This window comes from Bos indicus, chromosome 4, assembly GCF_029378745.1.
Source record: "Bos indicus isolate NIAB-ARS_2022 breed Sahiwal x Tharparkar chromosome 4, NIAB-ARS_B.indTharparkar_mat_pri_1.0, whole genome shotgun sequence".
Lineage (NCBI taxonomy): Eukaryota > Metazoa > Chordata > Mammalia > Artiodactyla > Bovidae > Bos > Bos indicus.
This window is the reverse complement of record NC_091763.1, coordinates 117,085,111-117,101,171: the sequence shown is the minus strand read 5'-3', so window position 1 is coordinate 117,101,171 and position 16,061 is coordinate 117,085,111. Positions and strand designations below refer to the sequence as shown.

Sequence of the window (16,061 nt, the reverse complement as noted above, 5' to 3'; positions counted from 1 at the left end):
GAGACTAGATCGCCAGCGACTCCTGCTGCGAGCTCTGCATCTTAACCACCAGTGTCTCATAGGCTGGGGACAGCGTTCCTTCACAGCTTGTGAACCTAGTTCGTGGGTCATCACTATAGGGGGACGAGGAGAGAGGAGACAAACACGGGGAAGTGGATATGACATGGCAGGGAAAGAAAGAATAAAGCCAGGAAGGGAGGGGGTGGAGGCGGCGAAGGCCACCCTGGCCTTGGTTCTCATGGCTGTTCGTCACAGGGATGGTCTGAAGGCATTCTCCTGCGGGTTGCACATTTGCACACACGGTCTATCTCCAAGTGCCTCCCAGAGCAGAATGACTGACAGTTTAAACCATAACACATGGAGAAAGACGTGGCCGTCCCCACAGGGCCGGGGTGTGAGACGCAAGGCGTGAGCCATGGGTGCCCTGGGAGCAGGGACCCCAGGGGTGGTCTTGGGACAAGGGACAGCCAGTGGGGTCAGGGCCTGTCGGGAGAAGCCGGGGGCCAGGGGACCCACAGGGCAGTGGGGGCCGAGGGTCCCTGGAGAGGAGCTCTCCTGGGGGAACATGCTTCCTGCTGGGTGACTAGTGGGCACCCAGCCCTGGAGCCTGCCCCATCAAGGCTACTCAATCTGGGGCATTCTTGGAACTTTTCCTTGGAGATTACCCTTGGGGTCATACCATGAATAGGAATCTACTTTACAGTCATGGGATATTTTTGAGAACTTTTTAAAAAACAATTTCATTCACATGTCCTGATCCTGAACAGCTCTGGACCTGCTTCAACGCGGACCCATCTGCCTAGGGCGGTGCAGGTGGAGGACAGCAGCCCTCGCTTCTCCTAAAAGCGGGTCCCTGAAGGGCAGCCCCGGGGAGCACCCTGTGGGGAGGGGGCAGGCCTCCGGGTGCCCCCCCTGCAGGGGGCGGACTTGCTGGCGGCCTGCTCTGTCTAAATGCACTGTATTCAGCTCCCCCGTTCCCCGATCAGTGACCCTCGGCCCTTTGCCCGAAGCTCCAGCGCAGGCAACGGCAGTGCCTCTGGCTGACGGTGGAGGTGGGACACGAGGGCACGGGGCCGGCCCCCAGGACCCAGAAGAGGGAGGCCAGGCTGACCGGGCTCCAGGACACAGTGGGCTACGTGTCCTGGGCTCAGACCCAACAGAGTGCCCAGGGTCTCCCCTGACGTCACCAGCAGCATCATGCGTGTCACGCTCCTGAGCGGTAACGGGAGGGGTGAACGCCACCTCCGCGCACTCAGCACGGCTGGCTCAGCAGGGCTGTTCAGCCCCACAGGGGAGCCACCTTCCAGTTTGGGGCCCTGCTCCCCTCTGCACACCTTGAAGGTGACAAGTGCACTCAGCCCTGGCCCTGGGGGGCCAATCCCACTTGCTAAGCAAAAACTGGGGAGGCTCACCTGGGAGGGGGCTCACCCAATAGGGGGCTTACCTGGGACGGGGCTCACCTAGGGAGAGGGCTCACCCGATAGGGGGGCTCAGCTGGGAGGGGCTCGCCTGACCGGGGAGCTCACCTGCGAGGAAGAGACGGTGATGTGGTAGAACTTCCCCTGCCCACCCTGCGGGATCGCTCGGACAAAGAAGAACTTCCGGCCATCCTTGGAGAATACTGGCTCTTCATTCTGCAGACAGAAGCCATTGCTTAAGTCTATGAACTGCTTCATTTGGTTTCAAGAGGGCTGAACCAGGATAAACACGTCTTGAAATACACTTCCTGTGTTATTTCCAACAGGGATAAAGTCTATGTGGGGCCTTTTCTCTCCTTGGGAATCACGTGTCAAACCTCCAGCTTCCTAAAAGAAAGTGAGGACTTCAGAGACGACAGCTCAGCACTCGGGAAGTGCAGGGTCAGGCTCCCCACTTATCTGGGGCCATGGAATCCAGGGTGCCCTGAAAAATTCTCCAGGGGTGTTTGCTAAACCATTTAAAAAACTGAAGTAGAGTTGATTTACAATGTCGTGTTAGCTTCAGGGGTATAACAAAGTGATTCAGTTATGTATGTGTGTGTATCTGTACATATATATACTTCAGATTCTCTTCTATTATAGGTTATTACAAGACAGTGAACACAGTTACTTGTGCCGTACAGTTCAGTTCAGTTACTCAGGTGTGTCCGACTCTTTTCCACCCCATGGACTGCAGCACGCCAGCCCTCCCTGTTCATTACCAACTCCCAGAGTTCACTCAAACTCATGTCCATTGAGTCAGTGATGCCATCCAACCATCTCGTCCTCTGGCATCCCCTTCTCCTCCTGCCCTCAATCTTTCCCAGCATCAGGGTCTTTTCCAGTGAGTCAGCTCTTTGCATCAGGTGGCCAAAGTATTGGAGGTCTTTATTATTTTATATACAGAAGGATGTATATGTTAGTCCCAAACTCCTAACTTATCCCCGCCCCCTTTGATAAACATAAATTTGTTTTCTCTGTGAGTCTATTTCTGTTTTGTAAAAAAGTTAGTTTCTATCATCCAAGGAGTTAACGATCGTAATTCTGAAGAAGCACAAACCTGATCTTGCCTAAAAATGGATTCTATTCTTTCCATCCTTTGACCTTTTATTCAATAAAATCTACCTCATACTGAATAGCCCACCATGGAGACAAGAAAAAAGAAAGGAAAAAAGCCCAGCAAACAAGGACAGCTCCAGTGTGTGCTACGACGTGGGTGGGAGCACAGTGTTCTCTGGGTATCACTGTGCTTCCCAGCCGCTGTTGAAGGAGCGGGGCGTTCCCCACGCCCATTCGGTAGGCAGCACACGTTTTCCTGGATCCTCTGTCACTGTTGGCTTCTCGGTGGGCTGGGAGGTATAGAATCCGCCTGCTAATTCAGGAGACTCAGGTTCCAGCCCTGGGTCGGGAAGATCCCCTGGAGGAGGGAATGGCAACCCACTCCAGTATTCCTGCCTGGGAAATTCCACGGGCAGAGGAGCCTGGAGGGCCATAGTCCATGGGGTTGCAAATGGCAGGACCACGCACGCACTGTCTCCTTCCCCTGGAGACAAAACCAGCATTCCCAGTTTTCCCTGGGGGAGAGAATTCCAGGCTGGACTCAAAGCCGGCGCCTGGAGCGTGTGCCTGCATCTTGGTTTGCCCCCAACCCTAAAAGCTGAGGAGTCCCGCTCGGTGCCCAGCTGCACCCCCTCAGGTTGGCGGTCGCCTGGACGGGCAGAAAGGGGTTTCGCTTTGGGGGGCGACACCCCAGCCTCTGTGAAGCTGCAGCCTGAAGGTTTCCAATTAGTCGGCCACAACATACATTTTCTGATTCGAGGAGATCCACGCTAAGGCGGAGGGGAACAAATGGTAAATAAACCCCAGCTGGCAGGAGAAGAACTCATTTCCCCGTGGTGAATGAACACATGCAAATGTGATATGCCCAGAGAAATAAACCAACATGTGATTAAAGTGACATTTAATCTTCATGAATATTTGCAGTAAAATGAAACCTCTAATCTGCAAATATTTATTTTTCTATTTAGAGTTGGAAGCATGGTATTTAAAAATAGAGGTGACGGGAAAACCCAGCAGTAAATCTGGCTTTTTACAGGCACTTTTATTTGCCAACCGCAGGATGGATACCACAATACTGCATCTGTTTTCTGGGGCGGGGGGAACTGTCTGCACTTTTGGCAGAGAAAAATACTATGAGTAAATGTAATAAATAATTAATCCTGGCCCGAAGCCTCGCTTGTACACTGAGCAGGCCCCACGCATCGCCATGTCGTCTTCACATCCATCCTGGGAACATTCCTTGGCAGGAAGGGGGAGACCAGCCTTTGAGCCTTGCTGAGACCTGGTTTCTCACGCAGACATGTCTTTCGTGGGAAAGTGCAGTGACTTTTGACCAGGAGTGTACGTGTGCACTCAGTCGCTTCAGTCCAACTGCCACTCCAGGGACTGCAGCCCGCCAGGCTCCTCTGTGCATGGGATTTCCCAGGCAAGAACACTGGAGTGGGTTGCCATTTCCTCCTCCAGGGGATCTTCCCGAGCCAGGGATCGAACTGGGAAGGCAGCGGTGAGAAGGGGACCCTCTGACCCTGGCTTCCCCACAGCGCTCTGCCCATGAGGAGACAAACTGCACCCTGCTTCAGTTAAGTCAATCCCCCCTCCTCCGGCTCAGACAGGAACTGCCCGTGGTGGGAGGCCTGGCCCCCCGCAACCCCCGCTCCCCACCTGCAATGGCCGAGCCCTTCCACGCCCCAGGCACAGAGTCTAGGACTCCACCATGTTCCCCGCTTTGGGACCCAGACACCCTCTCCCTGTCTTCACTGAGACATCCTGGAGATGGCTGCTCCAGCAGAGTCATTCCTTACAAAGCCGAGGACGACACAAACGAAGACATGTTCATAAAAGCAAACCCTCCGCAGCTTCGGGCACGTTCGCCATGTGGCACATGCCCTGGCGGGTTTCCATCTCCCCGGGGGGCGCCCGGAATCCACTAGCTGCTCCTCCGCCTCCAGCTCGGCACCCGCAGCAGCCCCCACGCAGCCTCCCACTTCTTGACTCTGGCACCCCGGGCATCTCAGGGACCTGGAGTCGCATGGCAGGCGGCCCCGGTCACTCAGCGCTGTGCCCTCGGCAGCATGACTCGCACCAGCCGCAGGGCAGGAACCATTCAGATGCCGTCACCAAAGAGCAAAGCGTGCTTTGTCCACCGGGCGGCACGTTGTTCAGCCGTGAAGCAAGTGGAAGCGGTGGACGTGAGTTTTTGAGATCCACAAAGCGAGGTGTCTGGCATGATCTCCTATTAGTGGAACAGATGACTTTACGCAGATAATGAATTTTTTCCCCGACTCTTTTGCTTCAACCACTTGGGCATTTTGTGTGATTTTTAAGAGGCACGTCGTAACATTACATCTGGTGCTTGTGCTCGCATCATCGGTCCAGGTGGCACTCAAGAACTCCTCAGCTCCCCAGCGAATACTTTATGACGCCCGAGCACAGTCTCATGATGGGTGTTTCCTAGCGGGGACCTGGCATTCAAAGTTGGACACAGGAAACAAGCGGCCACACGAGTGTTCCTCTTCTGCAGCAGGTGGGCCCAGGGCAGGACACAGATGGATCTAAAGAATCGCTCCTTTGGTGAGGCCGCAGCCCTCCCCTGAGATAACTGATGGAAGGTGAGGCCAGACAGCTGACTCTGCAGGTAACACAGGTGTGCACGGAGCTTCTAGGATGTCCTTGGAGAGCCACTGTGGACAGTCCAGCTTCAGTCATTCTCCACGAACGGACTCTACCCTGTCAGTAAAGAAGTGCACCTCTGCCATCCCCACCATCGTTCTGAAACTCAAATCCAGTTTGATTTTTCCCATAGAATTTCAGATGATTTTCATCCCATTCGGTAGGATGAGAAGGAAGTGAGCTTCCAAAACCTTCCACGTGTGCTTTCTAACATCAGGCTGTGCAACGAGACAAAAATAATCGAAGAAAGAAAGTACCAGTGTGGAAGGTTTTATTTTTTGTGGGGAGTTGAACTTTTTTGTCTGGGTGATTGACTGCAGATCTCATCCGATCGCCTCCAGTTCCTCAGGCCTGCTTCACCTGCATCTCTTAGCAGAGTCGGGGACGGAAATCCAGGGAAGACTCAGCGGACCCGTCCAGAGTCCCCTCCTCAAAGGACGCTTCCTTGAAGCAGGACGACAGTCAGGAACGTCAGCCACGTTTCGTCTTCTTTCAGCAAAGTGGGCCTCGCAAGTGGCTCAGCGGTAAAGAACCTGCCTGCCAGTGCAGGAGATGCAGGTTCAATCCCTGGGTCGGGAAGATCCCTTGAAGGAGGAGACGATATCCCACTCCCGGATGCTTGCCTGGAGAGTCCCGGGGACAGAGGAGCATGGTGAGGTACGGTCCATGGAGTGGCAAAGAGTTGGATGTGACTGAGTACCTGTTAAATCCAGGCAACTAGTGTGGACTCGTCCCTGGTACACCAGAGGGACACCCCAAGACCTGAGAACACCGCGCAACCCTGGGGCAGGCTCTTGCAGCCCCTCCCACAGAGCCCATGGCTCTCCAGCCCTGCTGGGCCTCCTGGGGCCAGGGACGAGGAGGTGCTGAGCGGCCCTACCGCCCCACGGAACCTTGCGTGTGTGTGTGTGTGTGTGTGTGTGTGTGTGTGTGTTCCTGGAGCTTCCTGTAGGATTTAACGTGAGAAGCTGTGTTGTAAAACCTGGGGAAGGGGGACACGGTGGCTGGTGGAGGCGGTGAGTGTGGGATTTACACACGGAATAGTTACCTGTCTGTGCAGCCAGGCTTCACTTTCATCCTCATGTTTCTGAAACGAAATAAGAGTGTTAGAGGAAGGCGTCTGTGCACATCTCGGGTCTCTGATCGGTGGTGTAGAAGCAGTCTGGCTCCCTCCGCGGGGGCCGCACAGGCTTGTGGAGGAGGCTGGCTGCTCTCTGCCTCGTCTGGTGCCTCGGCTCAGAGCTGAGCACATGTGTCCTCGAGCAGGGAAGACGTCACTCACCAGGCCACAAGGACAGACACTGGGGTGAGAATCCTCTGCAGGACTGCCATGCGGTGGTCACCCCTGACCAGGCACAGGCCCGTTGGACGGTCACCCCTGAACAGGCATGTGCTCATTTAAAGGCTCTGTGTGTGTGTGTGTGTGTGTGTGTGTGTGTGGACATGTGTCAAATTTCCAGTTCACAACTCTGAGTAACCCTCAGGACTTAGACCACAGGTGAACAGTCAGTCTGAGAACTGTGTGTAAAAACACAGAAAGGGAGACGACCAAACCCACCGCACTGGGCACAGCTGCTCAGCGGCACGCGCCTCGGCCTGTCCCCAGCCGCTCTGCTCTTCATCCGCGGACTCTGACCACAGGCAGGAGGACTGTCACCAAGGACCCCACAGGGCCAGGGGCACAGACCCCAGGGCCCCGCGGCACGAGCCGCCCCAGCCTCCCAGCTGCGCTGTGCCTGTTCCTCCCTTCCTTCCCCTCAGGAAGCTCATCAGAACAACCCGGAACCTGCTCCAGACTGTATCACAGACAAAGTAAGTCACCAGCCCGCGGAGGACGCTGGTCCCAGCCACAGCTCCCTGGGACTGTCCTTGGACTGCGGGATCAGGCTGTTTGGGGGCATATCCCAAGTCACAACATGGCTGCTTTGCAAGCCCGTCGCCTCCCCAGTGGGGAAATAAAAATTTAGGGCCCCCCCAAAAATAAAAATAAAAGTTTAGGGCCTGAAAAGGGTTTCTGAGAGATGAGCCTGGGTTGAGTGGACGTTTCTAGGGGCTCAGGGAGCGTGCACTCCTCGATCCTCAGGGGAGCCGGCCTGCTTATTTACATTTTCATTCCTCCTCCGGCTCCTTCCTTCTCCTCTTCCAACCGCCCACTGAGCCAGCCTGGGGCCGCGGGAACACAGCAGTGACTTGCAGACAGGAGGCTGACTGCCCAGGGGACTGGCTGGCTCTGGCCGGGCTAGGGGCGCTGACGCTGAAAGAGCCAGGCCCGGTTGCAGCGCTGGGCCCTGGGAACGCAGGCCGGGCCACTCCCCCCTCCAGCGCCAAGTGGAGGACGGGGAGCAGGCCCCTTTGTGGAGTGGCCGGGGGCGAGGAGAACGGAAGGCTCACTTCTGGGACCTGGCGGCCGCGCGGCTGAGCCCTGAGTCTGTAGCAGTTCTCAAGTCAGCCACCAGGCGGCAGCAAAACGGAGGCCCGCGAGCCTGGACCAGCCGGCGCTCAGCGTGTGGGCATGTGTGTGTGTGTCTCTCAGTGTGTGCGTGTCTGTGTGTGTGCGTGTGTGTGTGTGTGTGTGTGTGTGTGTGTGTGTCACTGTGTGTGTCTCTCAGTATGTGTGTGTGTGCGTGTGCGTCTCTCCCTCTCTGTGTCCCTGTCTCTCTCCCTCTCTCCCACGTGACCCTGACCCCCGGGAAGCGCCCGCCGCCTGCCCGGCCCCCTACCTTGGTGCAGACCCCCGTGGTGGCGTCGCAGAGGGTGAGGATGGACACGTTCTGCGCCCGGCTCAGCCAGTTCACGGCGACCTTGGTGCTGGTGGCCCACTTGACCATGGTGATGTAGTACTCCCTGCAACAGAGGGCGCGCTGAGGGCCCCGGGGCTCTGGGCGGCGCGTGCGGAGATGCGGGAGTGAGCCCCCGGGGCGGCCCTGCGGGACCCGAGCGGCGCCCGCAGCGAGGGAGCCGTGCGCTTCTCTCCGAGCTGCCCCCCAGCCCTGAGCTGCGCTCCTGCGCTGGCACCTCCCAGCCGCCCCCCAACCTGGGTTCTGTAAGTGGGCGGGTGGTGCTGCCTGCTGCCCGGCTTTCCTGCCACGGGGACACTCAGCGCCACGTGGGGAAAGCGGCCAGGACGTCTGAGCCGAGAAGGGCTCCGGGGGCGGGGATACCTGTCCCGCTCCTCTCCCCCCGGCCCCCGAGGGAGGGAGCCGCGGGGCTCCCGTCCCCAAGTCCCCAGGGCCATTCTCGCTCTAATTAGGGAAGCGGGTACGGCGGCTCTGGGCAAGTGGTGGACTTGATCTGACATCTGAGCTGTCATGCACCTGCTTTTACCCAAACCTGAAAACCCCAGACTGTTCTGGGCCACTCTGTACTCAGCTCCTGGGTATTTAATTCAGTTACCCAGAGCCACTCCCCCCACCCCACCAAATCAGGATTTTTATGAAAAATGTACATTGATGAGTTAGAAGGACATGACAAAAAAAAAAAAAAAAAAAAGCAACTTCACAAAAACACGTCCCTCCGCCCGACCGACTCTATCTGTAATGAGATCTCGTGTGCAGAATGATGACTCCACGTCTGACAAGATCTCTCATCGCTAAGACGCTGCGTGTTTGCGGGACGATGCCCGGAGAGCTGGAAGCAGACCCGGTATGCTCAGTAATTACTGTCGGCAGAAGGATCTAAGCAACCCGGCGCGCTGACACAGCCTTCAGCTAGTCAGGGGATTAAATCGCTGGGTCCCCCACTTCTCACGACCGTTAGTCACAGCTGTTAATTCAGCCAAAGCCGAGAGCACACGACGAACACGGCAGGGAGGCCTCTGAGCCAGGTCATCAGCTCTCTCGGGGCGGAGAACAGGCCCTGGAACCCCGCACAGTCCCTGGAGATTTGCTGCGGACACGGTGGAGAGTCGTTCAGCACAGCCCAGCTCATGCTTTTCCACCGTCTCCGGTTCTGTGAGTTTCTGAAATATGGCTGCTCCTGTCACCATCTGCTCCGCAAGCTCTCGGGCTCTGGGAACCCGTGTTTGTTCTGCGTGTTTGTTCACGGGACCCACTTTCCCACCCCGCCTTTCAGCGGCTCCGGCTCTGAGAGTCACGTGTCCTTCTGGCAGCTTCCGCTGTGGCTTTGCTGTCGTGTCAGTGCCGCAAGGCTGGGAGCTGTGTTTGTAACGATAGGCTCTCACAGTCTGCCTGGATCTTTGCAGCCAGGAAACATGTACTCAGCTTTGCTCCTTAAAAAGCCACTCAGGTCTGTGCCAGCCCGTGTTGCACACGGAACACTTTGAATTTCCAGTTACACCATAAATGAGCTCTGGTCCCTGTTGGACAGACACTGCGGCGAGCCGGGCGTCCGAAGGGCCTGGTTTGGGGACCTGTTTGGTGCAGGCGTTCCTGTCGAGGTGTGATGGAAGGTCACAGAGACAGGCTGCAGAGGTTTGCTATTTAGAAGTGCAACCAAAGAGGTGAGATGAGGAGACTGTGAAGAAACTGGAATTGAAAATGAGAAAATGAAAATGGAAGAAAATTTGGGAAGCTCCCCCAGAAGGCAGAGGAAGGGGTCCCGGCGGGGGAGAGATGGAAGACAGCAGATGGTCCTCACATCTGAGAATCTAAGTGCTTCTCCGATGGACTGATGGGAAGAGAGGCAATCGCTGAAGGCACCGCAAGATGCCGACACAGCAGGGGCGTGAGCTGCAGATGAAAGGGCTTTCCAATTCCAGGGAAATTAACAAAACGCCCAAAGATGTTCTCATAGACTCTTAGACGTCTACAGGAAGAGAAATGCCACAATTCAGTAACAAGTAACAAGTTTTGAGAAAAGATACAGATTTATGCTGATCTCAGATTTCTCAGCTATTTTAAGTCTGTTCTTGTTGAGTTGCTCAGTCCTGTCCGACTCTTTGTGACCCCATGGACTGCAGCACGTCAGGCTTCCCTGTCTATCACCAACTCCTGGAGCTTGCTCAAACTCATGTGCATGGAGTCGGTGATGCCATCCAACCATCTTATCCTCTGTCATCCCCTTCTCCTCCTGCTTTCAACCTTTCCCAGCATCAGGGCCTTCTCTAATGAGTTGGCTCTTCACACCAGGTGGCCAAAGTATTGGAGTTTCAGCTTCAGCATCAGGCCTTCCAATGAATATTCAGGACTGATTAAGGACTGATTTTCTTTAGGACGGACTGGTTGGATCCCCTTGTAGCCCAAGGGACTCTCACAAGTCTTCTCCAACACCACAATTCAAAAGCATCAATTCTTCAGCTCTCAGCTTTCTTTATAGTCCAACTCTTACATCCATACATGACTATGGGAAAAACCATAGCTTTGACTAGATGGACCTTTGTTGGCAAAGTAAAGTCCCTGCTTTTTAATATGGTATCTAGGTTGCTCATTGGAGAAGGCAATGGCACCCCACTCCAGTACTCTTGCCTGGAAAATCCCATGGATGGAGGAGCCTGGTGGGCCGCAGTCCATGGGTCGCAAAGAGTTGGACACGACTGAGCGACTTAGCAGCAGCAGCAGCAGCAGCAGGTTGCTCATAGCTTTTCTTCCAAGGGGCAAGCATCTTCTAATTTCATGGCTGCAGTCACCATCTGCATCTTTGACTGCATCTTTGACACATCTCTGACTGTGTGGATCACAACAAACTGTGCAAAATTCTTCAAGAGATGGGAATACCAGACCATCTTACCTGCCTCCTGAGAAATCTGTATGCAGGTAAAGAAGCAACAATTAGAACTGGACACGGAACAACAGACTGGTTCCAAATTGAGAAAGGAGTATGTCAATATTGTCATCCTGCTTATTTAACTTATATGCAGAGTACATCATGAGAAATGCTGGGCTGGATGAAGCACAAGCTGGAATCAAGATTGCCAGGAGAAATATCAATAACCTCAGAAATGCAGATGACACCACCCTTATGGCAGAAAGTGAAGAGGAACTAAAGAGCCTCTTGATGAAAGTGAAAGAGGAGAGTGAAAAAGCTGGCTTAAAAGTCGACATTCAAAGAGCGAAGATCATGGCATCCAGTCCCATCACTTCATGGCAAATAAATGGGGAAACAACGGAAGCAGTGACAGACTTTGTTTTCTTGGGCTCCAAAATCACTGCAGATGGTGACTGCAGCCATGAAATTAAAAGACGCTTGCTCCTTGGAAGAAAAGCTATGACAAACCTAGACAGATATTAAAAAGCAAAGACATTACTTTGCTGACAAAGGTGCATATAGTCAAAGCTATGGTTTTTCCAGTGGTCATGTATGGATGTGAGTGCTGGACCGTAAAGAAGGCTACATGACGAAGAATTGATGCTTTTGACCTGTGGTGCTGGAGAAGATTCTTGAGTCTCTTGGACAGCAAGGAGATCGAACCAGCCAATCCTAAAGGAAATCAGTCCTGAATATTCATTGGAAGGACTGATGCTGAAGCTGAAGCTCCAATACTTTGGCCACCTGATGCGAAGAACTGACTCATTGGAAAAGACCCTGATGCTGGGAAAGATTGAAGGCAGGAGGAGAAGGGGAGGACAGAGGATGTGATGGTTGGATGGCATCACCGACTCAATGGACATGAGTTTGAGCAAGCTCTGGAAGTTGGTGAAGGACAGGGAAGCCTGGCGTGCTGCAGTTCCATGGGGTCACAAAGAGTCAGACATGACTGAGTGACTGAACTGAACTGAACTCTCACATCTATATGTGACTACTGGAAAAACCATAGCTTTGACTAGATGGACCTTTGTCGGCAAAGGTGTTTTAAGCCTAATGGTATTTAATACCTCAATGAGCTTTTAATAACCCATATCTTCTTGTTTTGGAGAAGGCAATGGCAACCCACTCCAGTACTCTTGCCTGGAAAATCCTATGGACGGAGGAGCCTTGTAGGCTGCAGTCCATGGGGTCGCTAAGAGTCGGACACGACTGAGGACTTCACTTTCACTTTTCACTTTCATGCATTGGAGAAGGAAATGGCAACCCACTCCAGTGTTCTCGCCTGGAGAATCCCAGGGACGGGGGAGCCTGTTGGGCTGCCGTCTGTGGGGTCGCACAGAGTCGGACATGACTGAAGCGACTTAGCAGCGGTAGCAGCATCGTCTTGTTTACAGCATGTCTTCTACTTGAATATACCTTTTACTAAAAGCTATTCAAAATTAAAGGCTTAAAATGAAAAGCTTCACACGTAGGAAGATGATGTCTGATACCAATCCATTCACAGCCAGTCCTAAACTACTACCAATCTGATGATAAATTTGAATGCAAATATCAAAAGTAATTATTAAGTGATAAAATGATATAAAATAAACACTGGGTGACTATTTCATAGAATTATAAACATTTAGTAAATCTTTTAAAGAAAGGTTAAAAACAAAGGTAGCAGCCATCACAGATGATGCATCTTGTATTTAAGACACAAACATGCTACCTCCCTGGAACAGGAAACTAAACAAGAGAAACTTTCAAAATAATTATCAGTCTGGGCAGGCTTGAACTGATAGTATTCGAGCTCCACGAGGGCAGCGCTTCACCTATGGTCAATACTTAATATTTTTTTAAGAAATGAATTTATTTCTAACTGAAAGACCAATGAATTTCTTTTTTTGAGAGGGGGCAGCTAATTAAATAATAGACACGTGTACCCCAATGTTCATCGCAGCACTGTTTATAATAGCCAGGACATGGAAGCAACCTAGATGTCCATCAGCAGATGAATGGATAAGAAAGCTATGGTACATACACACAATGGAGTATTACTCAGCCATTAAAAAGAATACATTTGAATCAGTTCTAATGAGGTGGATGAAACTGGAGCCTATTATACAGAGTGAAGTAAGCCAGAAAGAAAAACACCAATACAGTATACTAACACATATATATGGAATTTAGAAAGATGGTAACAATAACCCTGTGTACAAGACAGCAAAAGAGACACTGATGTATAGAACAGTCTTATGGACTCTGTGGGAGAGGGAGAGGGTGGGAAGATTTGGGAGAATGGCATTGAAACATGTATAATATCATATATGAAACGAGTTGCCAGTCCAGGTTCGATGCACGATACTGGATGCTTGGGGCTGGTGCACTGGGATGACCCAGAGGGATGGTATGGGGAGGGAGGAGGGAGGAGGGAGGAGGGTTCAGGATGGGGAACACATGTATATTTCGATATTTGGCAAAACCAATACAATATTGTAAAGTTTAAAAATAAAATAAAATTTAAAAAAATACTAAAGTTTCTAACAGAAAGACCAATGAACTTCTTTTTTTTGAGAAGGGGGAAGCTAATAAAATAATACTAAAGTTCACATATAAGAAGAAGTGGATGAAAATGACAAGATAGTTTAAAGAGGAAGACTTATGAGAAGGGATTTATTGCTAATGATACAGAGTAGTTATAGACTTTGTAACTGATGTAACACTCAGTAGATCCATCATGATGGGCAGCCTTGTCACAAGGGTTTATATTAGAACAGAATAGTTTATCTAAGAATTTAATATTTAATAATATTAAACTGTCATCCCAAATCAGTGGGGAAAGGAAGACTGATACAATAAATGGTGCTGGGAAAATGATTATTTTAAAAAAGGAGCAAATAAAGGACAAGTGTGCATTTCTAGATAAAAATATCAGGAAAACTTATCAAAATACTCGGAACAGTTACCTGTGCATAGTGAGAGGGCAAGTGATTGTTATTGTCTATAATGCAGAGATGATTTTTTAAATAAGAAAAAGGTTATTAAGGATAACTGGAAGTTTCCAATTTAAGTTGATGGATCTATCACATTTATTTCTGTCTTCTCTCCCCAGAAACGCAATTACGATGATAATGAAGGAATAAAGCAGGTATACACCCACATAAAGATTACAGAAACGGTTTCACCACATTTCAGACATAAGAGTCTCGAGGGATGAGGCTGGTTGAAGAAGCAACAGATTGAAATGCCTGCCGAGTCAACCCCAGAGAGAATTTTGGGGACCTGGAGGTTGAGGTGCAGTCAGTATGGGGTTGGAGAAGGCAATGGCACCCCACACCCCACTCCAGTACTCTTGCCTGGAAAATCCCATGGATGGAGGAGCCTGGTAGGCTGCAGTCCATGGGGTCGCTAGGAGTCGGACACGACTGAGCGACTTCACTTTCACTTTTCACTTTCATGCATTGGAGAAGGAAATGGCAACCCACTCCAGTGTTCTTGCCTGGAGAATCCCAGGGACAGGGGAGCCTGGTGGGCTGCCGTCTCTGGGATCGGACAGAGTCGGACACGGCTGAAGCGACTTAGCAGACTTAGCAGCAGTGTGGGGCTGGGAAATGTGGCTGAACAGGAGTACCATCTGGGAGAGTCTGGATGAGACAGATGGTGCAAGAGAAAACAGAGAAACCTGACCCACATTTAGACATGTTAGTTCATCCAAATATCTTTCAGTGGGGGAAAAAAAAGACATAATCTGCAGAGGAATGAGGGTCAGACTGACATCGGGTTTGTCATCGGCCATACCGGACACGAGATGGAATTATAGCCCCCAAAATGAGGGACAGTGGTTTTCAAGCTGCAATCCCACATACAACTAAGGTTTTCAACAGACGTGAGAGAGACATATTAAAATATTGCAGAACTCAGAAAGTTTACCTCCCATAGTTCTTTCTTAGGAAAGCATCTGGAGGGCGTACTCCAGACGGAAGTGGAAGTAAATCAAGAAAGAAGATGATGCGAGACCAACGCAGAGAGCAGCGAGGGGGTCCCCCTGGGTGGCACAGCGCCGATGTGAAAAAGAACAGTGAGTCCAGACTAGAGTCGGGGCGGCGGAGCGGCCTTGCAGGGACGCAAGTGGGGAAGGAGGCAGAGCAACAGGGTACCTGCTGGAGTCTGGGGGGAAATGGTGAGGGTGTGATAAGATAAAATAAAATAAAATAGCTCAAATAAAAATAAAGGCAATTTAAAACTCAGGGAAAAACAAAAAGCTGAACAAAAAAGAGACACAGTCATAGGATGCTACTTAGTGCTACCAAGACAGACAATTACTTATGGTAAAGTTACGCTGTTTATTGATTGTAGTCTTTCAGAATCAACCCACAGATAAATAAGGAAAGTTTGGGTTTGGGGAAGAACGGAAATGGCATCAACTTCAGGGATATAAAAATATTAAAAAGAATTTTCTAGGTGGGAAGGGCAGAGAATGGACCTGTAGGAAAGGGCAGGACTTTGAGATCCATTTTACCAAGTGGGTTGTTAAAATTCTTGCCTGTAGTTTATGTGATACAAGAGAAACTTGTAAGAGTACTGTTTCAGTTTATAAAGGTAACCAGTAGAGAAAATAAAATGCGTATATACATATATGTATATATATAGGGCTTCCCTGATAGCTCAGTTGGTAAAGAATCTGCTTGCAATGCAGGAGACACTGGTTTGATTCCTGGGTCGGGAAGATCCCCTGGGGAAAGGAAAGGCTACCCCTTCCAGTATTCTGGCCTGGAGAATTCCATGGACTGTATAGTCCAAAGGATCGTAAAGAGTTGGACACAACTGAGTGACTTTCACTTTCACACATATATATTCACCTACTCACACACACAGACATGGGCTTCCAGGTGGCTCAGTGGTAAAGAATCTGCCTGCCAATGCAGGAGATGCAAGAGTCGCAGGTCTGATCCCTGGGTCGGGATCCCTGGGTCGGGAGGAGGAAATGGCAACCCACTCCGGTATTCTTGCCTGGAGAACCCCATGGACAGAGGAGCCTGGTGGGTACAGTCCATGGGGTCGCAAAGAGTCGGACACGACTAAAGTTGACTTAGCACACACGCCAGTGCAGGAGACACAAGAAATGCAGGTTCAGTCGCTGGGTCAGGAAGATCCCCTGGAGGAGGAAATGGCAACCCGCTCCGGTGTTCT

General features: G+C 51.5%; 1 protein-coding gene across 4 annotated transcripts in view; it reads right to left on the bottom strand.

Annotated features, from left to right (window-relative positions):
• DPP6 (dipeptidyl peptidase like 6) overlaps positions 1–16,061 on the bottom strand; it is a 960,318-nt gene that overhangs the window by 66,797 nt on the left and 877,460 nt on the right. For all 4 annotated transcript variants that reach the window (XR_011566384.1, XM_070788461.1, XM_070788459.1 and 1 more), the window contains exons 11-13: positions 7,907–8,030; positions 6,235–6,273; positions 1,527–1,634 (exon numbers count right to left, since the gene is read on the bottom strand). Coding sequence is in view for 3 of the 4 variants with exons in the window: in XM_070788461.1 (XP_070644562.1) it covers positions 1,527–1,634; positions 6,235–6,273; positions 7,907–8,030 (271 nt within the window). In the remaining variant the exon portion in view is untranslated. The remainder of the gene's footprint in view (positions 1–1,526; positions 1,635–6,234; positions 6,274–7,906; positions 8,031–16,061) is intronic.